This window comes from Fistularia commersonii, chromosome 5 (assembly GCF_037954325.1).
Source record: "Fistularia commersonii isolate RoL2024-O1a breed Wild chromosome 5, RoL_Fcom_v1.0, whole genome shotgun sequence".
NCBI classification, from domain to species: Eukaryota; Metazoa; Chordata; class Actinopteri; order Syngnathiformes; family Fistulariidae; genus Fistularia; species Fistularia commersonii.
In genome coordinates this window covers 8,484,160-8,508,357 of record NC_141288.1, presented here as the reverse complement: position 1 = coordinate 8,508,357, position 24,198 = coordinate 8,484,160, and the positions used below count along the sequence as shown (strand labels likewise).

The 24,198-nt window shown below is 39.6% G+C and overlaps 2 protein-coding genes across 3 annotated transcripts in view; both read right to left on the bottom strand.

Moving 5' to 3' along the window:
* ipo8 (importin 8) overlaps positions 1–1,931 on the bottom strand; it is a 30,240-nt gene extending 28,309 nt beyond the window's left edge. For both annotated transcript variants that reach the window (XM_086146695.1, XM_086146696.1), the window contains exons 1-2: positions 1,740–1,931; positions 230–311 (exon numbers count right to left, since the gene is read on the bottom strand). In XM_086146695.1, coding sequence (XP_086002821.1) covers positions 230–311; positions 1,740–1,823 — 166 coding nt within the window. In that variant the 5' untranslated portion in view covers positions 1,824–1,931. The remainder of the gene's footprint in view (positions 1–229; positions 312–1,739) is intronic.
* Positions 1,932–3,392: 1,461 nt separating this feature from the next.
* Positions 3,393–23,691, bottom strand: caprin2 (caprin family member 2). The gene is made up of 20 exons (XM_086147389.1): positions 22,803–23,691; positions 22,446–22,508; positions 21,148–21,234; positions 20,022–20,260; positions 16,587–16,669; positions 13,615–13,686; positions 13,460–13,470; positions 13,146–13,370; positions 10,941–10,976; positions 10,739–10,867; positions 10,567–10,651; positions 10,124–10,173; positions 9,902–10,009; positions 9,730–9,828; positions 9,365–9,505; positions 8,432–8,570; positions 7,919–8,095; positions 7,675–7,736; positions 6,299–6,350; positions 3,393–5,599 (listed from the first exon to the last, which is right to left on the bottom strand). The coding sequence occupies exons 1-20, from the start codon at positions 23,025–23,027 to the stop codon at positions 5,025–5,027; spliced, it is 2,658 nt and encodes an 885-aa protein (XP_086003515.1). The 5' UTR covers positions 23,028–23,691; the 3' UTR covers positions 3,393–5,024.
* Between the last annotated feature and the right edge of the window lie 507 nt (positions 23,692–24,198).

Sequence of the window (24,198 nt, the reverse complement as noted above, 5' to 3'; positions counted from 1 at the left end):
CAGGTCATTTATCATTAAAGCTCAGTCTGTATAGAATAAAATCTGGAATTTTGAGTTTGCATTATTTTTTTCTGACGACCACAGTTTCAAAGCCTCAGTTTGACTTAACATTATAACTGAAACCTTAACAAGGATCAAAAGACCCAACCAGGACATACAGAACAATGGTAGCGTTTAGGGACAGTTACACATGAATACCATCCAGAAACAGAATAAAACACCATCATACCTGCCTGGCGAACAGGAAACTCCACCTGTTCTGACACAATGATCTGAAGCAGCGTTGGGGCAAAGTTGATAATCTTATAGGACTGAAAAACAAGAAAACAGACTCCATCAGGCAAACTGCCATAACACTGTTCCCCAGGTCATGGCATTTATTTCACTTGCCATATAAGAAACACTTGCAGACTTAAGTAGTGAAATCACAGATACTTAGCACATTAAAACTGGGAGAAAGTTTAGAGAAAGTTATTAGAAGTTTAAATCCAATTTTATATTGAAAGTCCACATAAATAAAGTTGACAAAGCATAATCAATTCTCATTTCATTTTCAGCATTTTTTCAAGGTTTCCTTACTTATTTTCAAATCCTTTCCTGGTCAATATGACAAGAATATTTGATACAAAAGTGCTTACCTGTTTCCCACTTATTTCTAAATAATTTCTGATACTGTCACTTATTTTCCAGGTAATTTCAACGAATATTTTTCAGGTGAAGGCAGTTAAGGGCGTGACAGAATTTAGCTGCTTGTGTATGAACTGATGTCAACTTTAAAACCATTTCAAAATGTTACCGTTGGTACTGCTATTGTGAAGACAGTATGTGCAAGAGTTCAAATCGCAATTTCAGTAGTATCTTTATACTGATATGCTGCAAAGTTTTGAAATTACAGAATCTACAAAATCCTGCAAGGCTTAAAAAGTAGCTTCCTGTCCTTGTTTTGCATGACAACACATTCTGTTTTCACTGTGTTGATCCCTTTTTTTTTAGCGCTTCAGTAAAATGAAAAAATGGAAGTAACTTAAATAGATATGCTATTTTTCTTCATCCTGTGAAAAAAAAAAATCAGTGGAAGATCCTTTACAGATGCTACACCAGCACTATACATTGTCTTTAATAAAAACGAGTGCCATCAGAGCTCCGCTATATACCATACTATACATTTAAGGTTATAGTTCTATTTGAACTAATTAAAGAAGGACCCTCATATATCAGCATACATTTCCAACAATTGAAACACAACAGATTTCATCTGGTATCATCCAACTTATCCCCAATCATTAAATGATAGATATCTTAAATTGCATTTAACCCACATTTTATGCTGAAAGCTTAAATTCCCTAATTTTAAAAGAAATGTATAAACAAATAATGATAACAAAATTTAAAACAAATCCAAATTACCGCGGGAAACCCCACGCAGACCCCAAATGAAGTGATATGGAATATGAGGGGGCAATAGACGCTTCGATTCTAAGAGAACAAAGTTTGCCGGTTCTGATGGTTTTCCACTCCTGACTCCCATTGTTCCCGGCATGCCGGAGTCGGTAGGTGGGACCGGGAGCAGGCGATCACGGGCCTGACAGACCCCTCCCCCGAACCTGGCCTGAAGAACGAGCAGGCCACAGGCGAGCCCCACGACCAAAACACGGCCTGCCCTCCTCCGACACTGGCATCATTTGTGGGCCAACAAGCTCCACGGTGCCCCCGTATGAAAAAAAAACTATTTCACCCACCTGATTGAGTTCATCCTCTGCCGCGATCCTCAGATTAGGATCGATAGTCCCCTTCAGAGCCTGGATTATCCGGTTGGGATCCATTTGTGATCAGTTACACAACTCCGTATGTTTTATCTACACATTCATGTAGCGCTAGCTACCGTTGCTGCCCTAAATTCAGCGGTGTTGTGGCTCGACATTCATGAACACAATCTGTATACCTACGCACGCACATTATCCGGTAGAAACTATCAAAATAAAAGTTTCATATGACGCGCGGTTGCTGTTTTAAGACGGGGTGACGGCTTTATTTTGAAGGTACAACCACAGCCAAAACGGTCGTAATATTTCTATCTTAGCATGAGTAGTGGCCCCGCCCAGTATTACCGGCACCCTGAAGTCGGTGGACGGAGAGCAAAGTAAACAAACGAGACCATTACTGTACGACCGCCTCCTTGCCTCTTACCCCCAACCTACTCACCCCTCCACTGGATTTTTCTTTAATTTTTCATCCACAAATTGGGGAAGTTGGTGACGGCGAAATACAAGAGACGTCACTTTAGCCTTGATGGACTCAAAATTCAAAGTCAATCATGACAGTTCATACTAACTTGGAATATTTTGTTTCAGGGAAAGTACAAAATAAATATTTCATGTGTACAACATATGTAGATTTACTCTAGAAACCGCCATCTACCCCCTCACCCTTAATTTTCACTTTCTATTAATTGATATCTAAAGTTAAAACTTTGGGGAAGACCTTTTTTGGCCACATGGGGACAAACCCTGGGGAGGCCGAAGCATTAACCAGGGTAATATGATAGATTGGAGGTGTTTAACGTGTGTGTTTGTATATCTGTAGCTGAGTGGTAAGGGGATTTAAATTTTTGCAGTTCTGAGTGTACATACACACTCCAAACTTATTTTCCCCATTCACAGATAGCACCTTCAGTGTGAAGACATCTTAGTGGCATACATAAATGATAATGTCTTTCATTGTTCTGTTCTAAAGGAGCCTGAACTGAACTGAACACTAAATATGAGAATCATTCAATGTCGAGAAAAAAAATCTGGCAATTGAAAAGCCGTGGCTCTAAAATAGATATCCAAGTTAAATAACGAAATGAATAAATTATATATGGCAGTATGTTTTCCTGTAATTGTAGTTGTGTCACAAGTAGTGGTAATGGTGGGTTACAGTGGGTATATATTTGTGCTCATGAAGAGCAGAATAATTAGATGCAGAATAAAAAAGGTAAATTTGTTCAATTACTCATCTGGAATGTTACACATTGTAAGCAAATTGTGTTGGAAAAAAAGGATGCGGATTGGTTAGATAGCAATTTGTTGTAATCTCTAGATTTTAACACTTGATTGGACAAACATTTTTACTATTATACAGTCTGTAGTAAGTGACTTTCAAAAGAAAAATGGCAAATGCAGTGAAAAACTTTCTCTGGAGACCCATTCTTGTACAATGAAAATAGCATTGATACTGCTGGTATATGTGCATGAAGCATTTAAGCATTTACATTACCTTTTCATAAATTTTGCAGATGTGTAAAAACATGAATATGAGAAAATTTATATCAAACACTGTTTAATTCTAAAAAAGAACTTGACGGAAGTAAAAAAATAATTTTTTAAGATTTACATACTGAACTTTTTTCCCTTTCGTATATATATATATATATAATATATATATATATATATATATATATACACACACACACACACACATTGTAAAATAGTGGTACATTTATTTCCTATAAAAGGGCTCTATTGTAGCTCAGTCTTTTGAATGACTATGTTCTAGTTTTGGTGATTTAACTCCATATTTCTCAAACAATCTTTCTGCACATTAATATGACATATATAATTTCAAAATCAATTTTAATCTAATTTGTAAATTAGGAAATCAAATTGATGATTAGGTCAAATTGGTACAACGGTATAAAGAAATTTACCCATAATAGCACATCAAATGTTAAAACTAAAATGTTAAAAATGTTACTGATGAACCAACATTGCCATTGAAAATAAACTTCAATTATTGTTTGAAGAGGGAGATCATTCAAACAAATACCCCAAGAGGATAATAAATTCCTCATTCTTATTATGATTTAAGAAAAGCTCTCCAATTCCATATACCATTTCCCACATATGAATTCCCTCTGGGCGGGACCCCTTACTTAGCTTTAATAAAAAAATTTAAAAACGTTAAAAGCCTATTGATTGGTCAATATACTGGACGATAGACCTCTTATTGGCCAGTCTTTAGTTAGCTTTTCAAATAAACAATGCATTCATGTAGATTAGACATTTATCCAGCAGATGTTGATGGTTAGGTCAGCACGGTCTGCATGACAGACTAGCTCAAAGCTTAGCTCTGAACTTATAGTATATGGTCAGAGGCATCATGGGTACTTAACTGTTCATATAGATGTGAAATGCATTCTGAAGAAATTAGTCAACAACCCATTGTTCCATTTGAGAAAGGATAATGGCCTGACATCTGCCAAGTCAGTCTGAGAGCTAAATTCATGTTTAAGTCAAGTTCGGTAAATGGCAGATTGATTTTTTTTCATCCATACAAAGAAATATTAGAGGTTCCAAAATTCAATGTTCCAAGTATAAAAACTTCAAGGAGAACACAGAAATGACGAGCAACAATTTTAAAATTAAGCTCAAGAGACCAACTTATCTGCTTAGGTTTTATTTAGGCACATCAAGAGACCACCTCTACCTCTCCACAGTCGTCGGTTAGTGCAACAATTTGGCTTCAAGTGTTCAGACCCACCACCAGGAACACAATCTCTTTCCTCAGCATCACATTCACACACAGCGAGGTTAAACTGAATGCATAGGAGCCCAGTACCAAGCGAAGAACTCAAAAAAAATGAAATAACAAAAAAAAAACTAAACGAAAAAAAAAAAAAGCCACAGTTCATGCCATGTAACCTCTGACCATCTTATAAGGTTGCTCATAGGCACTGTCAGAACATTGCATTAATTCTTATAGATGATCTGTGAGCTAAACAGGATGATTTACATCAACAGGACTTAAGACCGAGGCTTATACAGCAACCGCACATTTGTGGTTGAAACACTGTAGATCAAACTCCATTTCAAATGAGGTCTTAATTGTCATTGTGAAAACCTCTTGCTACTTTATTTGATCAGGTTCTGTAATGTGAGAGGGCACCAGCATGCAGCCTGTCTGAAAGCAGTCCTGAATGAAAGTCCGGTCACCATTTAGTGCAAAGCAACAGTCCATACACTGAGAGAGGCTGGGCTAACGACTCAATCCTGGTACAGAAGGAAGCCAGAGAAGGTGCTGTACTTCCAGGTGCTGCCATAGATGGCACCACGATGCAGCCTGAGCCACACCTGGTCTCCCTGAAAGAGCGGTAGGATGGCATGGTTGCTGGCGGTTTCATGATCTGGGGCTCCGTCGTTGGCATATGCAGACACCATCACCTCTTCGTTGCGCATCAAGTTGATATAAAGGGGCACATTGATGGCAAGCTTCAGGATGTGAAAAATAAAGACATACACGCCATTGACAGGACAGGTGAAGCGGCCGATGTGGGTGTCGTACATCTCCCCCAGGTTGCTGTGTAGCTGGTCAAATACTATGGGCTGGTCGAGGTTGCCCGGGGCAAAGTTGGCTGTGCGCGAAGCAGTGAAGGCCACGCGCAGTGGCTGGGTTAGTGGGTAGAGCTGCATGGGGAGGAGGGTGGTGTGGTGGTGGCCATGAGGAGTGAGAGGCACCTCCATTGTGGAGGCTGACAGGGAATCGCCATGACCGGAATCCACGAGCGTGAAGGCTCCCTCACGGTCTGGACTGCTCACCTGGGAAGAGTCACTCCAGGCAGCTAAAGATGAACAACGATGAGCCAGACATGATGCATGTTAATTTATAAATGTCTATTTGCGTCCACCCAATTTAAAACTAGTTGCTTAGGTTTCATCTCAATAAGTCTGAGTTGCTGTTGTTTGGAATCCAAATAAAAAAAGAAATTAAAAAAAAAAATAAAAAATCACATTTTAATTCCACAGTATCACAATTTGTGATACTATGTAACGAGAGGGTTTCCCCATTGCCCTGGCATTTAAAAAAATGTATATCTATATGTAATAGACATATGTGATGTATCAATTATAATAAGAATGATAATAAGCCATAAATCACAGCAGAGCACTCAAGGGAATTCTAATCTTGTAAGCAGTCAACACTCAGCAAGGGGAGGACGGTCATCTAAAACCTGAACTCAACAAACCTTGGTTCAGCTCAACCTGAATTAAAGTTGTCTTTTTTTTTTTTTTTTTTCCTGAAGCAGTGAAACACTCAATTTAATTGTTCTGAGGCACTGCCACAGAGTAACTATTTTAAGAGTTCCCAATTTCCCAAATTGTAGGGAAAATGCAGATCAAGTCAGACATCTATCAAAGTCTAATGTGGTTGCCCATCATCTGGCATGTCAATAGGACACTCGATTTTTTTTACTCCACTTGCAGTCTTTATAATGGCACAAAAACACATGAGAATCATTTGTCAGAGGTGATTTTCTTACCACTTGAATTATGCCGTCCCCCACGTCCATATCCATGATGGTACCCAGATTCCTGAGGAAATAATGGAGCAATTTGGCATGGAAAATTTGTGAATATTCTGGCTGCTCAAGATGAATCTAAGATGAAACAATGTTTTTTACATAAGAGGTTTCAAGAGGTTTTTAGCATTATATTGTTCAGTCAATCTGCAAATACTGAATTGTGATGTAGAAATCCTCTGTTTTGGATGATGTGAAATAAACGATTTAATTCTTCTCCAATTGGTCTTCTTGATCAATGCATGATTGTAACGTAAGATGTTCTCTCATTTCCAAGGTGTTTTGATCACTGTCCTTCCATCTTTCCAGAGAGACAGAATGCCACACACATTGAGCTCTGATCTGTCCAAGGTTTCTGCTCAGTAAATACATGTAAAGTGTCATGGGTCAACTGTATTGTGATCTGGTTTTGTAAGTAAAATCTGATTTGACTTTCAATTCAAAAAAGCCTTATTCATGGAGATATTTTTGACAAAAAGTAAACATTTCTAGCACAGTCACCACTCCAACTTTTGAATGACATTTTGGTTTTTGCCCCCACAATGCAGACAAAGTATAAAACTCACCCTCCCCAGGCTAACTAATTTTCATTTGCATGCAGTCAAGCCTACTTTGTTGTTGTTTAGTGCAGAATCTCTTGCTCTCAGTGTGCAAGAACACATTCAAGTAGTGGACTTCTCCCGGTGAAACAAATGCTGACCTAAAAATTGCCACTACACTAAAGGTCAGGCATTTTAATTTAGCTGGATTCAAAATACAGAGACTGATTTTTTTTTCCCCAAATGCTGGTGGTTATATAAACAGTGACATTCATATAGTGAGCTGATATTCTTTCTCTGATCCAATTTGGGTACAACTGGGTAAAGATCTGCAACTTTCTGCAGTTGATTGACATTGTTCTGTCAAACAATATCTTTGGGTATCAAGTTATGTGTGGGAAGTAGAAAACAAGTCTCTTCTGTAAGTCTTTGAGAATAATATTCTTAGTTTGGATGGCATGGAAAGCAAAGTGAGAGGATCTCAGATGATTCACTTGCAAAGGAATACACCAAAGTATTTGATTAGGATCAATGAGTTGATGACCAGTGTTATTTGAATCATCCCAGTGGGAATAAGGAATTTCAGGTGAGTATAGCAACAACAGCTTTGAACAATGAGCAGAAAGAGGCAACAAGCTCAGTAAAACTTCGTGGGGCAACTCAGAGAAATAATGACTGAATTGGACCAGCACACAATGGTGGACACACTTGTCACCCACTTTCCTGTCCATCGGTTAACAACGCATTTTAATATCATGCAAGTTTGGCAACTAGTTAGAGCACATTGGATTTACTTGCCCTGGCGCCATAGTGGAGAGAGCCAGAGTCCCTTAGATGAGCTTGGGGAGTATAGCCTCCTCCTGGAGAGTATAAATCAGAATGAAAAATGACTCCATGGATTAGACCAGTCTGGTGGTGCTAAGAGTGACAGGAGGGAAGGGACAGGCCTCAACTTACACACGCATGCACGCATGCATGCACGCACACACGCACAAGGGGAAATTACATGCAGGGGAGATGGAAGCCAGAAAGCAGTAAATACCTCGATGCCAACCAGAAGAGCGAAAGGTTTGTGCCAGTCCCTTGCCACCACGTGCCATACCTCTCACAGATCCTCTGCTGTAGTATGACTGGCCAGGTCGAGCCCCGTTCCCACCTGTCTGGCCAGGGGACAGGAAGATCTGGCCACCATTACCCACTGGAAAGTCGGTCTGGTGCACTAGAAAGATGCATGCAGCACAAAATTGCCTCTCACAACAGACTATGGCTTCATTGACACACCAAATGTCATGAACAGGTGAATAGAAACAGGATAAAGATACTACAAAAGCGATTGCTCATTTTACGGTCATCTATGTCCATTACAAGCAAGGTCATACATCTGTTTATATTTCAAGTCAGAAGCAAAAAAGAAAATGTTTATTGTGTAAAAAGAAAAAGAGGTGATCAGATTTAGATATAAGCACTTGGTCAAAAATTGACTTAAGGTAAGCAGTTGAGAATCTCGTATTATACTGAAGTGTACATGCCAAACTCGAAAATGTTGAGAACGTACCTGTTGAGGAGTCTTCAGCTGGAGCAAATTCAGGTGGCGTTTGGGTGCTGGCAGTGCTGTACCTGGGCTCAGCAAAAACTGAATCTGCATCGTAGTTTAGTTCCCCATTCTGGGGCAAGGAGCCGTTCACCTTGAATACCTGAGGGGAGAACACAAAATTTCCCTGCTGTAGGACCATTAATGGCTTATCTTATTGCTTAAGTATCACATCGAGACCCTGATACTTAAGTAGTGGATTCCCCGCAGGCCAGACTGACAACTGAAATATCCTGCTTGTCAATTCCATGCCTACTGGAAGAAACCTGATCTTGGGATGGTTTCAGCCAATATGAACGGCATACCAGTGATTGAGTTACAGTCAATCAAGGTTATTTGGGAAAAATATAAAAGAGGTCTAATCTGTCTGACTAAAATCCATTTTATACAAGATCTTTTAATCCCTGATCAGACTAACACTCCTCCGTTACAGATAGGCACCTTTCACAGTATGTTCTACATTGGTATGTTACACTGTTGCCATCAATAGCTGAAATGCTAATATTTAAAACCAATCAAATACTGGCCATAACTTTCCCAGACTCAAAATTAAGGAAGTTTCAGACATTGGAAAACGATGTGTTTTTCGGAAGAACTTTTCTGTTACTTTATATTTCATAGGTTGCAGTTGATCCTTTTACAAGGCACTACATTGGTCATGTCAGAACAGGGAAGGAGTCTGCCTAGACTACAAATGCCTACATTCATAATGCTGGCTTCTTAGATTTCAATTTATTCATTGAATAAACTGTTGAGAGGGATATGATAAAATGCAACGAGAATTTGCTTTTTATGGTTGCCAATAAAAAGAAAATGTAGGATAGAGTCATGACCATTCATTAGTTTATGTCAACACTATTTCTGTCATGTATCAACCAGAAATGTAAAGCAACTTACTGACTGTATATTCTGAAACTGTGTAGCGGTGACTGATCGCCTTGCTGGGGGTGTTGAGAAAGTTTGTACTGGAGGGGGGGTTGAGGTGCGTGACGATTCCCCATTGGAAGGAGACTGCTTCCCAGACTCAGCTCCTGGTGTCTGGGGTACACAATACAAAAGTAATGACACAACGTCGATAACAAATCTTGTACAATAGCATTCCTTTAACAAATGATGCTGGGTGGGGGCAATAAAAACAAATGCTTTTTATTGCAATGGATTATTTTTGGCTGATGAAAAGAAACTCATAGGGGGGAAAAAAAAACAACAATAATCTAAAGTCACTAACTGCACTGCTGTAGACTGAAAACAATGTAGCTCACATTTGGACGACTCTTCTCCAAATTGACAGAAATGGTCGACTCTCTGCGATACAGTAGTGGGGAAGGAAACTTCTTTCTCTCTGCAAGCTGCAGAGTGTCCTGGAGAGGTAAAACACTTTCTGGAACAAGGTAAGGATGCAAATTGCATTTCACTCGCCACATAGATTCTTACAGGAGTCACCTCTGTAGAGCAAAGCTCCAGGTCATAGCCTCCTACGCATTGATCCCCATTGGTCAAACTGGATTTCCGCTCCAAAATCCTGGTAGGCAGTGGGGTGGACTGAGAATAATGACAGAGTGATAATAAATGCCCATTTAATCTATCATGGAGTTTAAACCTGATAGTTTAGCTTTGGGAAATAAACAAATAAATAAATAAAAAATTGTGGCTCACATGCATCACTTTGGGAAGGGCATCAACTGCAGTTCTGAGATCTGGTTGACCTGTTTGGTTAGGAGCAGAAAATAAAAAGTTACAATGATCAAAAACTTTTATTCCAAATTCATTTTAAACTTCTTCATTAGTTCAGGTGGCTCTGATCACATTGCCCACCTATTAAAATAGATACATATTCATATACATGCTGAAGCTTGTCCCAATAACTGAAGACAGGTATGAACAAAATATCTAAATGCTACTTCTAACCTTGCAGGTAAAGTGGTGTTCCGATAAAACAAAGGCCTAAGGGTCTTTAAGATAACTTCATGTTTAAGTTTTGGGAGATTGTCAGACAAGCTGCAACGAGGCATAATATCTGCATGCTGCATTCAGCCTTACCATGTGGTCAAAAACTGTACAGTTGACCATTACTACACTTGTTCAATCATTTCTGTTACCCAAAGGAGAGAGGCATCCAGATGACGGTTTCCTCAGTCTGGCTTGGCCTTTGGTTGGCGAGCTCTCACCATCTAGAAAAGAGTCCTGGATAGGACAGTTATTTTACGTCTAATTGAGTAACTATGTTTATGTAAAAATGGGCAGGTTTTGATTGACAAACTGCAAGTTTACCTGCAGGAAACTGAAAGAGCCATGGATTTTTGTCATGAGGTCCTCTAAGTGCTGCTTCCTCAGGATTGGGTCGTTGGGTAAGGCTGATGGCGAGTTGAAAACCTCTATAGACATGTCAATGTCAACTTCCTGACAGACGTAACAGATTGCAGTGGTTAAAAATCTGCCAACATGTCTTTTCTGTAAGACAAACACTACTTACTGATTTCTGCTCCTCTTTGGCTTTCCTCTCTTTTTTCTGGAAAGACACACATTTATCATCTGAACTGTGGTAATTGCTGAACTTTGTTCGGTTAGAAAGACAGCAGCGTCTGTCCTTTTTTTACACTGTGCGTTTTGAAAAACATAAACCGCGTGAGCACTGTACAACTTGTGCTCTGCTGTGGCAGTAAGACAAGTCTATGCTTTTGCATATTAAATGTTGTGTAAACTTTTCAAATTGACACTTGTGAATTGTCATTGTCATTATAATTCATCTTAAATTTGTTCAAAGATTTGCAGTTGAGACCAAACTTGCAACTTGTTGCAGTTTTGTGTCAGTACTATTCAGAAATCTGCCCATTTATAATCACCAACTAGATGAGACCATTGTTTCCAACAAGCTGAGTCATTGGCAACTAGGATTTGTGGGCCACTGAGGTCATTGTGATGCTTGCCTTTCCACACAGACAGCAGATTGGCTCATACAAAGACACACTAATTCCTTCTACCTACTAGAAAGTAAATCTTTTACGACCATTCACATAAAAATAAAAAAAAAGTTGTTGAATTTCACCCCAAAGTCAAAAAATAGCAAACTTGGATCATGTTTTAGATTAGTCTTGTTTGAGGACTTTGAAACTTGACAAGTCTCAGTGAAGATTTTAACACATGTATTTACAAGAGGGGTTTCTAGGTGGTTACATGCAGTTCCCTTATTGCAGGACAAATTGGTGTTCTTGTGCTTAGATGAGGGGATCATTTAATTTGTTCCCACTGCCGTTCTAGGATCATGTGCAATATTTAACATGAGTGGGATCTGAGCCCTAACCTCCACAAAACTGGAACGTAAACTAGAAATCAGCACATCTACCAATTTGGAACTATAAAAGCAAATTCATTTCTGATTGTTTGTCAGATTTGTGTGTGTGTGTGGGCCTGCTGCAGTTTGTTCTATTTTGGATTTTCACGGCCTGTACTGGTAAGGTTTTGTTACCACTGCTTATTGCAAAAAATAAATAAACAAACTGACAAAAAGCATACACAAGATAAGATGGAGCACCCTTGTCACACAGGCATGTATTGGCTCGCCGTCTAATTTCTGAAAATAAAATTTCAAAACAGTAGCGCTGTAATCTATTTCAGTTGTTCAAAGTTCAAGTTGTTTTGTGTGTTTTAATTTTTACCTAGTCAACGTGACAAAAGGGGCAACATTTTGGAACAGGCACAGAGCCTCAGAGTGGATGGAAGTTGGGATCCTGGGGTTTGTAATTGCAATAAACTGAACAAAATGATAATTAGAAAAATATGAATTCCTAGTTTAGCTCATTAACAATAGAATATTAACCAGTTTGTTTTCTTGCCATTTAACTAGAGGGCAGCTAATTAGAAATTTTCTCATGAAAGTAACTCTAGTCAAGTAGTTGCCTGGACTATTACATTAGAATTTTAACATTTTATATATTGTAAAGCGAGCTACAAATTTTTTTACAACAGTGTGTTGTTGATAGTGGACGGTGTTGTCCCACATGGTACTATTCACTGTGCTAATGTAGCACTTGAATACGCAACTGTTAAACTGTCCAAAACATAATGAAAATTGCTCACAGAATAAGCTTGTTAAAGGTGCAGTTATACATCTCCACTGATAGGTGGCACTAAGGAGTAATGAGTCAGGGGTCAAGGTGCAAAAAAAGAAAAAATATTTGAAAAATGCATTCTGTTGTGAGTGGAAAAGACTGAAGACCACGGATGTACTGATTGATTGTTGTATGCTGCTGATGTGAGTGATTAAAGACTCATTTCTCTCTACACCCATTGGTCTTGGAGTGTTGTAAGACTAACAAGCAGGACAGGGTACTCGCACCATAGAGTTCAGCCTTTGTAGATTACGGTAAATCTGCAAATTTAATAAAAGGTTGTGCATATTTTATGGACGTAGTGAGAGAGGATATGAAGGTAGTTGGTGTGACGGAAAGGATACGGAGAATAGGTTTAGATAGAGAAGGTTAATTCGTTGCGACGACCCCTGACGGAAAAGCCGAAAGGAGAAGTTGTATATCCCCTACAACATCGGACAGAATTAGTTTGTAAGCGCAAAATCACTTGTGTGGATTGCTTTCAAATCCTATGGGAGGAGACTAGTAAGTAACAAGTGGAACTTAATGACAACTTTGAATTTTTTGCAAACTGGACACCAGAGTCTCACCTGTTTGTTGCTGGCAGACTGTTTCTTTCTTGTACCAGGCACTTTTGGAATGAAAGTGGCAGCTCCTCTCCATGGCTTAGGGACAGCACTATGTGGTTGAGTGGATCCATCTGGGACCTCCATATCCCAGCTGTCTGGAGGCTCCTCTTCCCTCATGGCCTGGAACTCCTTCCAGTTTTGAGTGGGAGAAGTCTCCAAGTCAGACACGTAGAGTCTGTTGAAATACTGCCATATCAACCACAAAGTATCAGTGGATCCTGGTGCATGCTCATCAGCAAATGTCTGAGATGCCAAAAGGTGAATGCAGGGCTTACCTCCTTCAACACTTCACGTGGTTTTGGTTGTAGGAGGAGAAAAACTAAAACGTTAATTCGAAGAAGCCGCATCTTAAGTACTTCATGTCCATCACGGTTATTCAAACTGAAAAACACATGTTATTTTAACTAGTATGGCTGCCTTAAGGTCTTACTGGGTGGAGAGGGGAGACAGGTGAAGTACTTGCACTCCATCAGAACGATGAGCTCTTCTTTCAACAGCTTAACTAAAAACAAATCAAAATGCATTTCTACTAAAAATTAAAATTCACAAGTCTAACTAATTGCCCCTTTAAAAAAAACACAACCAAGGTTTATGAAATATATTCAAACATTTGATATGCTCAAGTATTGCACTTCCCAAACAAGTCCCCTCTAATTAGTTACATGGAGAAAATCAAAAATATTGCCTTAATCTTTGAATTCCAATTTTTACAAAACATGCCTGCTTCCTCTGTTTACAGGTGAATGCACTGCATGTGAAACCTAGCTATTTTTTTGGTTTAAATAGCTTCATAGTATGTCTAAAGTTTGCCTTCAGTCTATTTTGTGATAAATTTCTACAGCACGGTTTAGGACACTAAGATGCTTTACAATGTATCTGCAGATTAACAGAGAAAAAAAAAAAAACAGTAAAATAAAATGTTAGAGCTGGGGGAAAAGCCATTTTGAGCAGGAAGGTTCTTAGTTATGATTTGAAAGTTGGTAGAGTCCTGAGTTCATGACTTGTGGTGGCAGGGAATTCCAGAGGAATTCCAAAGGCTTGGTCCACAAAAAGTTTAAGTGGTTGGTTCTATGGGGCTTTTGGAGAATGGTGGTGATGTGATCTCTGAAGCAGAGTTCCAGGACCACAGATTTTTCCCCCTTTATAAATTGTAGCTTTGAGGTCAGAGAGAAGGCCACAGAGCATGCTATTGCAGTCGTCGTGTTTGGAGATTATAAAGGCGTGGATCAGGAGCTTTGGTGGAGTGGGATGTGCAAAGACAGGTGATGCTTCAGAGGAGGAAGAATGAAGTTCGGGTGAAGTTATTGATGTGAGATTTGCACGCTGAGGGGGAGGGAGTGACACTGTGTCCTTTGAGGATATCTTATCTAAGGAAAAATCCTTGGGATAAGAATACAAGATTTAGGACCAGTGATGAGGAGTTCTGTTCTGCTGTTGAGTTTCAAGTAGTTATTGTCCATCCAAGTTTTAATGTCAGGCAGCTTACGATGGCAGAGGGAATGATAGGGTTGATTGACTTGGTGGAGATTTCCTGTTGCAGGTCATAACCATGAAAATTAAGTCTGGCTGAGTGACGGGTTTTGTGAGTGCCAAACTTTGCGGGTCACCGCAGGTGATTGAGGTAGTGTGGGATCTGCAATTGTTGACGGAGACCAAAAGGTGACGATCTGAGATACAAGAGGTACGAGATGAACTAGGTGAGTGCTGAACTGTGATACAAAAGACTGATTGCAGACTGTTGAAGGGGATGGAGTTGTCAGTGGTGTCAAAAGCTGTGGAAGATGGTGAGGGGAACCAGGAGAATGTAGTCAGTAACTTTCAGTTGGGCTGTGCTGGGTATGAAAACAGAATTTAAATGTTTCAAAGAACTAGTAAGAGAGAGATATGCAGAGGTTTGCTTATGATAAAATGTTACAGAATGTTACAGAAATTGGAATTGGGTCTGAAGTTAGCAAGGCCAAGGCCAGGTTCTTCTCAGGGTGGGGTGATTGGGGAATTTGAGTGAAGTTGGGATAGAACTGGTGGTGAGAAAAGTGTTTAACAATGGTGATGAGTAGGATAAACGAGGGAAGACTAGCTCTGGTCAAGTAAGATTTCATGATGGAGAGTAGTCTGGTGATCAGTTGGGGTGAGAAGGATGAAAAAAAAAAAGCGACTAGGTAACTGGTTTAAGGGAAGAGATGAGAGGCATATTATGTACTGATTAAATCTTTGAATGAAAATGGTCTAGAATATGTCTAAGGCTGTGGGAATTCACATGTTTTGTATGGTAAAAGCAGTTCAAATTGTTCAGAAAGTCAGCTGTGATTTGGGAGATTCACTGTGGATGTTGAAGTCGCTGAAGAAGGGAATAGATGGTGAGATTGAGGACAGCGACAGAGAAGGAATCTTAAGTCAGAGAGGAGGGAGGAACTGTTTTTGCTAGGACAGGAGATAATGGTAACTGTTGAATAATTGTGAACCAGGGAGTCTGAAAGCCAGATGTTTAAAAGGATGATACAGCAATGATGAGGTTATCAAGGTAGATGACTGCAATGCCACCTCTCTGACCTTCTGAGCGGGCACTGTCCAAGTAAGAATATCCAGTTGGTATGGTCTGATTCAGTGCAATGAAATTCACAGGTCTGTACCACATTTCAGTAAGAGCATGTACATACAATAAGCACGTACAATTCATTGTCAGTTACAATTTGTTTAGGATGGGTCTTTTGTTGTCAAGGAACCTGATGTCAAATAACACTGTCTTGAGGCAGTTCTTTTGAGTCCTTGAGGACAAAATCAGCACTGGCAGGATGTTGAAAGGAGTCACACGACAGGTACTCAGTTGATTTGTGGAGATGTTGTGACGGCAAAGGGCAGATGAGTGTGAGTTACAGCCAGATCTAAGGAGTTGTGAGGACATGTACTGACCGCAGAGAGGCTAGGAGAGACCCACAAACAGTTACTACATCACAGCTGATAAGCTGGATGTGGTTCCCGGAGGTGATCAGCGGCAAAGGCTGAATTAACAGAAGCAGGCAGCGGTAGTCCACACAAGAGTAGGCTTCAGATTCTTGCAAACAAAGCAAGCCATGATGGTACCAGAAGAACAACAGATTGTAGCAAATTGGAATTTAATAACAGATTTTGACTGAATTTGTCAAAGGGAGAAGCAGCAGCAAAACATGCAAGTTTCCACTCATGCCCAACTATCAGGTGGTCCTGAGCAGTTTGTGGCATGACTAGTGTAGTTTCTCATTGCTTTAATTAAGCTTTATACTTTTAAGTCATCGTACCTTCCTCTAGAATAATTGGTGAGCCTAAGGAGCATAGCCATATTTGTTTATTTAAAATCAAAGAGAACTGAATGACAGTTTGAAAAGACTGCATTGGCAAAGATTATAGCATATGTTTCATACTCACATGTAGATCCAGCCACGGGTTTCTCTTTTCCCTCCAGAAGGTCCAGGTAGAGCACAGCGGCCTCTTCCATCTGTTCCTCTAAACTTTAACGAGAGGACAGAAATCACCTAAAAGTCCATACCAATTATTGTCTGCGAAATGCAAGCAACCTGAAGATTTAATTAAGCCTCACACTGACACAAGGTAAAATCTGGACAAAATCAAAATATTATGCATCAGCCTTTTCCAAAACCAATTTTACTCCTTGTCAACCCTGGAGTATTTTGTCGATAAAATGAAGTACTGCCTAGTTCTGTGAAATCAAACATTTCACTGTAAAGCTGAATTTCTGGTGTGGCATTCAGACAATGGTCACAACTTGAGGGGGCCGCAAGTGAATATTTAGTCAAGTCACAGACAGTGGAAGTTGCGATTCCCAGCACCTAAACCTTTGAAAGTAATATTGAACACATGATAAAATGGCAACCCCCTGAAAGCTCCAGCAAAAACATGTCCCATGTTTGGAATTTATATTTCTAAAGAATTGGCAGATGATTACAAGCCATGTGTGTCCTTTTCTCTGTCCTAGCATTGACATTGAAGTCATGGTGAATTTAATGAAATTCTAAAAGGAAGACAATAAGTGATGCTGAATAATAAAAGCACCCCACTGAAATTAACTTTTTCAACACAAAAGGAGCATTGTAGGAATTGTTGTCAAGCAATCATTTTTTCACAGCTACACTTTCATATTTGGACATATTTCTGTTAATGACCAATGAGCATGGTAAAGCGAAACTACTGAGGTTTGAAAATGTGTTGTACCAATTCAGGTCTCAAAAACACATCCACTTGGGCTACTCAATACATTTACGTAATTTGCATTTATAAATTGTGATATTTAGTCATTCATTTCCTGATATTTTTGTGAAAACAAAGTCTAAATCCATAGCAATTAACATTTGCACCAACAGTAACTTCCACTCCCCTGGAAAATTTTCTGGCAATAAGGTGACAATTTGTGTCTTCAATGTGGGTAAAAAAAACATTGCTTGTAAATAGTTCTGGTTTATCCCTGAGATAAATATTTGGAAACAAGGTCAGGGTTAGGTTTCTGCCAGTCAAATTCTTCCATCCCGTCACATGCTATTGACCTTTTAATCTTGAAAATTAAGCATTTCCCTCACTGGAAGAACAGGCCTACCTAAACAGTTTGCTAAAAATTAATAATTAAAAAAAGACGACAGCCGAAAGACACTATTCCCTCATACTCATATTATGCAGAGAGCGAGACACAGTCTGGCGGGTAAAACCATTGTGTCCTCAAATGCAATTTATTCACTTATATGCAAGAAAGTGATTTTTTTGGTTCTAGCGTCCAATTGTGGCAAGGCTTAAGACACCCGAAGCTTGGTATTTTACTTTGTACTGCATGGCCTGGATGTGGCTGCAACATGTTGGAAAACCATTCAACACAGTTCCTAGCACACAGTTATTGTATAAGTGTCACTGAATCGGACACTTGAAGTCTGCAGAGTTAAATTTTCAACACGACACCACGCAACGCAGGACAATATGAATCTGCTCAGTTACTTTGATTGTCTGCAACTGTGGAGAAGAGTTGCTTGTCCTTAACAACTCTATCTAGCAGGAGATAGTACAATATTTTTCAGCAAGCAAGCATTTTTCCTTAGACTTAAAGCGAAAGAATAAATGGGCTCTATGGACATTTTCAAAACTGGCCCCTCAGCCAGCCATCCCTGGTCAGCACAGAACTACTGTTTAGAAAGGTGCTGGAAAAGTATGTGTTGGTTCTGACAGAAGTGTATCAGAACAATAGGACATCAGTTTGACTATGGCTTGCACTGCTGCTGAACCATCAGGGTTCCTATGCTGACTCATATCCATCATAGAAAGTGATTGCCAGCTACTTTGGGTAATGTTCTGAATGTGAAATTCCCCTGATCTCAATCCAAACACATCTGTGGGATGTGGTGGATCTTCCAGTCCAATCTATGGAGGAGCAAATACATTTTACAGAACCTAAAAAGGATGTATTAATGTATTTCTTGGTGATACATACTGAAGCACAAGGTCAAAAATAACAGCTGATTTGTGGATAGTTTGGATGACTGAACTTGAATTTCTTTAAATCAAAAGGTATTCAGTCACTAAAACCTCTAACCTGGAAGTTCATGGTTTGTCCTTGTAGAGAAGAAGCTGATCAATGATCTTTATCTGACTAGATTCAACAAGTTTGCTTGAATGTAATGATCACAGCATTGATTCCAGCCACCAAAAGATCAGACAAATAGCATAGACAGGTCAGAACCAATTTGGTGTTATTGGATTTCTATTAATATACGGGGAGTTGTGGTGACATGCAAGAATGCGACAAACGGCCAATCACAAGCATGTTTTAGCATTTAAACATTTCGCTATATTATTGAAAACCTTTTGTAAGTAGGATATGTGGAGTCCAAAATAAAATGGAGTCTGTGACAAATCAATTCGCTACTGAAGGTGAGACAAGGAGGGAGGGGGAAAAAAAACAAACAACAAAAAGGACCATCAGCAAGGCACAAAACTAACCAACTACTTATGTACTTCTGTTTGTTTATGACATACATGTCGCTATGTCACTTCTTTTATGTGGTAATCTGGTGAGTTTAATGGTCCTACCAGCATTGAGACATGTGTTTCTCACTATCAAGTCTCAATATGGGAATTACAAGTTACAATTATTAATGACAATTATTGAAACTTTTTTTTGTAAATGGTAAGTGTTTACTAATTTTGCGCTAATTTGATTATTTACACCCTTTGAAAACAAGAGTAGTGTTTCAGTGATTTTTTGCAATGTAATTACATACAAAATTAAAAAGAAAAAAAATGTGATGAATCCCACAAAAAAAAAACAGCTTCTTACATGAAAAACTGGCATCAAAACGCCCGACTTTAACTGAAGCAGTGCAGTAAGTTCTTCCTAGTTTAAAAAGGTTTAAGTCTTAAATCTAACATAAATATACATTAAATATGAAGGTTTAAATTATACTTCAAGGACCTCTGAACCAGACAAGGACAAATTACATTTGTTGCATACCTCCATATTGCACTAAAGACTAAGATTTCCATTTTATGACCTGCATAATATAACTTAAATGCGTCAACATTCTCTCAATTATTCAGTAACCTAACATAACATTTTTAATGTTCCAGGCCATTATTTACTCCTTGATCATAAAGCAGCCAACCACTCTAGAATTAAAGGGTCTATAAGCACACTGGTAGTTTTGTTTCCTTGCTGGGTATGAAAATCTTTAAATATTGTTATTCAAAAGGCTCATTGTGGCTCATTGAGAAACAAGCAGTTGTCTTTTCTGCTTTAGTGATGCAACTGCTGAGTCACTGTAATCAATTTTGCACAGCTTGCCATCAAAGACAGGGAAGACTCACCTCTTCCTGCAGTCCCTCTTGCCCACTAACAGGCTGCCAAGCTGGGTAAGACCCTTCAGCTGCTTGGCCGGGACTTGGGGTGCCTGGTTGTGTCCTGCCAGCAGGTCTCGCTTGACATGCTCATGCTGCATTATAGTGAGGAGATGCTGGACCTGGAGCACCATGGTCAGCCGCTTCCTTTCTGCCTCTACCTTCATCACCTGCTCCCGCTTCACAACCTTCTTCTGAGCTTTCAGCAGCTGCGGGGGCAGCAGTAGTTTAATGGACTGTAACAGTACCATTCGTGTTATGGTAGTTTTTAAGTCAACCCATTTTAAAAACACCTTATAATCTAACAAATATTGGCAAAAATAGCTTGATAGGAAAAGTTCAACCATCGATTCTTTTACAAGTAACATTAGTTTATTCCATCTATTTCCCAAGAATCCCCACTGTTTCAAGACACTAATATTTGAACGATTGCTCATCGTGATGTCAGTGTGTCAAATATTAACAGATGGTAGTAGTTAAGCTTAATTTCGGTATTTTTTCCTCACCCAAAAGAGCTATGCTTTTTAACAACCTGATTTTTATTTAAGATTTACTTTATTACTGGATTGGAGAATTTTTGGTAACAGCAGCAGAACATTCAGAGAACAGACAGTGACAAGCTAAGAATAAAAATTAAGTAAAATCTGAAAGTATAAAATGTCTCTGAACATGACTATACATATCTAGGTCATATCTAAAAGCATTTCATATTGTTTCAAACTGCCCTGCACTCATGGTATTGAGAGCTGATTTTTTTCTTTTTTTTTTTAAATATGTGATGGCTACAAAAAAAAAAAAAGATCCAACATATGTCAGGATTCAATTGAAACTATGAATCAAAAGGTTAGTTTGTCAAGATGACCTATTAATTGAACCATTTACAAAAATTTGTTGTGGTTACACAAGTATTGCACACTCATAAAGCCAACGTTAACAGCCTTGGTGCACAGTCAGCTCAAGAGGTCAGTGTCCAAAGTGACCAAAATTACACACTTTTGGTTAAATAATTACTGTGAAAAGACCGCAACTTCCTATCATTTTCAAGCTTCCGAGGAAAGAAACATCCACTGCTTCCGGAGAATGGTTAAACACTTACAGTCTGAGTCAAGCTGTCCAGGGATTTGTGGAGGTCTTGTGCAAATACCAGGTTATGCAGCACCTGGTCGTATTTTTCCACAGCGGACTAAATGTTTAAAATAAAATAAAAAAATTAATTGGAAAAAAAGAAAATCATCACAGTTTGTATATAAAATATACAACTCTCCACACCCTTTTTGATACATTACAAACAAAAAGACATCAAAATAATCAATTTTTATGAACTGAGCCCAGCATGAATTACCCAATGCATGCTGGGATCTAAATTTGTGTAAAACCAGTGCATTTTATCCAAGGAGGAAAAATCTGCATTGAAAACATCTATATGCCAGACATAAGCCAGTTGTTAAGAAAATTGTCTGGCAAGTCAGAGGGACTATCCCAGTTTGATTTTGAAACCTCCAATTCCGGATGATGCCAGGTAGTCAAATTTGGCAACAGCATTCAAGTTCATTTCCATGGCCTTGAAGAAGCACTAGTTGGTGAATGAGAAAAGGTCATACCTGGGCAAAAACCCAACTGTTTTAAATGTAGTCTTGAGATAAAACTGCTTGGAGTTTCATGTTCTCATCTTTAGTTTATAGATTTAAGTTTAAAATCCCCCCCACCCACCCACCCACCCACAAAAAAAGTCTACATTAAGCTATTTTAACACCACCGATTATAAAAAAACCTAGTCCATTAGCAGCCTTATTATTCAACCGCTTTCCACACATACAGTCACTTCACTAAATCACTTCTGTAGAGCTAGAGCACCTACTGTGGCTCCGGGAAAACTAGAGATAATCAAAAAGAGCTAAATAGTCCAATCGATTAATTGTATTCCTATTGATGGCATAGCCCTGTCGAATCCGGTTGTTCTAATATTAAAAGATCAAGAATACAAATTGTGCTCATCAAAACTTACCGTCTATGTTCAGACTCATGAGGACCATTATTGGTTGTTCCATTTTAAACAACCATCAATAGAACCAAATGACCTAAAAAGCTTAAAACCTTCGGTCAACTGCCTCTCCCTATTTGATTTTCAGAAGTCCCCAGGAGATCCTGAATGACCTTTTGAAAGACCCAACCATATAGTGTCACTGGTTCCCCCTTGGATACATCCAGTGCCCCCCCCCTTTTTTTTATCTGTCAAACACAATGTGTTTGAGTGTGTCCAAATCTACTGTATTCACAAGAAAATCATTATTTTTAATAGCTGTTCATATGTTTGCAGCACTGTTTCTCCAGCTTGATGTCACAGACCTGCTGCCTCATCGAATACAAATGATGACATACAGAGCCAGGACTCACCATCTGATCTTTATTTAGAACATCGCCCTGTTCAAGCCTCTTCTTGTAGACTTCCAGTTTTTGCTGCAGGCACATACAGAGAAATAATTTTGCAGTCAACTGGATGGTAAATATACAAATATATGCAATATAGCTTGTGTTTTCCCTTAAAACTTGTGAGAATTTTTCAAAGGCAGTCAACATTCCTAAAATGTAGATAGCAAAGACCTACACTTGAGCAATTGTAAGAAATCCAGAGTTCAACTACCCCTCCTTTCTGGAGAACATTCAATACATGCATGCGAGTCCTGCAAACTTGCTCTGACCAAGCAGGACAGGTGGATTATCTCCACCTGTCAAGATTCCACACTGTCATACCTTCTTCTTCTCCAGGTTGCGGACCTTGTGTTTGAGGCAGAGGAGGCCATCCTCGATATAGTTCTCGTAGCCGGGGTAAACGGTGGAGACCTCGGGGAGAATACCTGGCGTGCCCACCTTGGGGCTACAAGGCATCCCGCGGTCTTCCATGCTCTCATCCCCCTCATCTGAGCGCTCAGGTGGGGGGGTGACATCCATTGTAGGGGACGGGGACAGCTGTACCATGATGAGCCCCGTGGGGTTAGAGACACACTTTTAGCTGCAACAGAAAAAAAAAAGTGTTGAAGTGGACACGATGCCCAGATTGGGCAGCTGCCAACCCGGTGACAGTGCATTTACAGCGGCGTGCGCCGCCCGGGCGGCTCGGGAAAACACCAGATCACGCGTCCACGAACATTCTGCCTTGTAGTGAAATCTCTGCTGGTGCGCGTCGCGCCGCACTATGTGCTGCCAGGCTGTATTACACAGGATGGTCACTTGGCAGATTGTCAATGACGCCGCGATAAAGAAAAAAAAAAAAAACGAATATCGCGCGCGTCCACGCAAATCCGCCCAAACTTTTGCGACAGACGTCCTGGGAATAGATAGTAATGCTAACCAGGTCACTAGTCACCTTGCTTCAATTAATCCCACACTCGCCGCATCCCAACTCGCACTATTTTGTCACGCGGATGGCACGCACCACGTGGAAAGTAACGACTCACCTCGTGTCCTAAAGCACGTCGATTTCTCTCAACTGAGCTTCAAAAAAAAAAAAAATAAAACACGTACACGCACCAACTGACCCCCATTCACTGCCGAGCGATATATGATGCTGTGGGCGGAACAGAGGCCCCGCCGCCTTCGCCGCCTCCCCTTATATATACAGCCCACATCCGGTCCGCGACCACCTGACACCCCATCACCGCGCTCGAGGAAGAAGGCGACGAAAACGTTACACGTAATTTCTCTATTTTTATTTATTTATTTTTTTTTTTGCGTTCTAGTGACTGTAAAGTGTAAAAAAAACACAACAACTTAAAAATGAAGCATGAAATAAAATTAAAAAATGTGCATTCTAGCTTCAAAGCTATAAAATGTGAGGATTAGACATTTAAAATACATGACATGTTCATAGAAAGACATGGAAACTATCCCTTAATTATTTTTCGATAAGGCAGAGACTGAGGACGTGGATGTTTTATGATGAAAAATACATTTTGTGAAGGATGCCCCTTTCAGACGAAAGGTGTAAACCGCTATCGGTTATTCTTTTTCTTTGTTTCCTTTCAGCGTTTCCCTTCACACCTCAAATCAACCTTTTCTATCAAACCCTATTTTCTGTCAGACCACCTCTCTCTGTTTCTGTACCACGTGTACAGACAGAGACTGAAACAGACACACCGTATCCAGAGAA

What these genes read in the sequence shown, in the direction of transcription:
- caprin2 (XM_086147389.1), bottom strand. Translation starts at nt 23,027, where the DNA reads ATGGTACAGCTGTCCCCGTCCCCTACAATGGATGTCACCCCCCCACCT. An exon ending in CCCTTCCCAAAGTGATGCAT is followed by an intron (nt 10,010 to 10,123) that starts GTGAGCCACAAT and finishes CATTATTCTCAG; the next exon opens with TCCACCCCACTGCCTACCAG. An exon ending in CTCTTCTGGTTGGCATCGAG is followed by an intron (nt 7,737 to 7,918) that starts GTATTTACTGCT and finishes TATACTCTCCAG; the next exon opens with GAGGAGGCTATACTCCCCAA.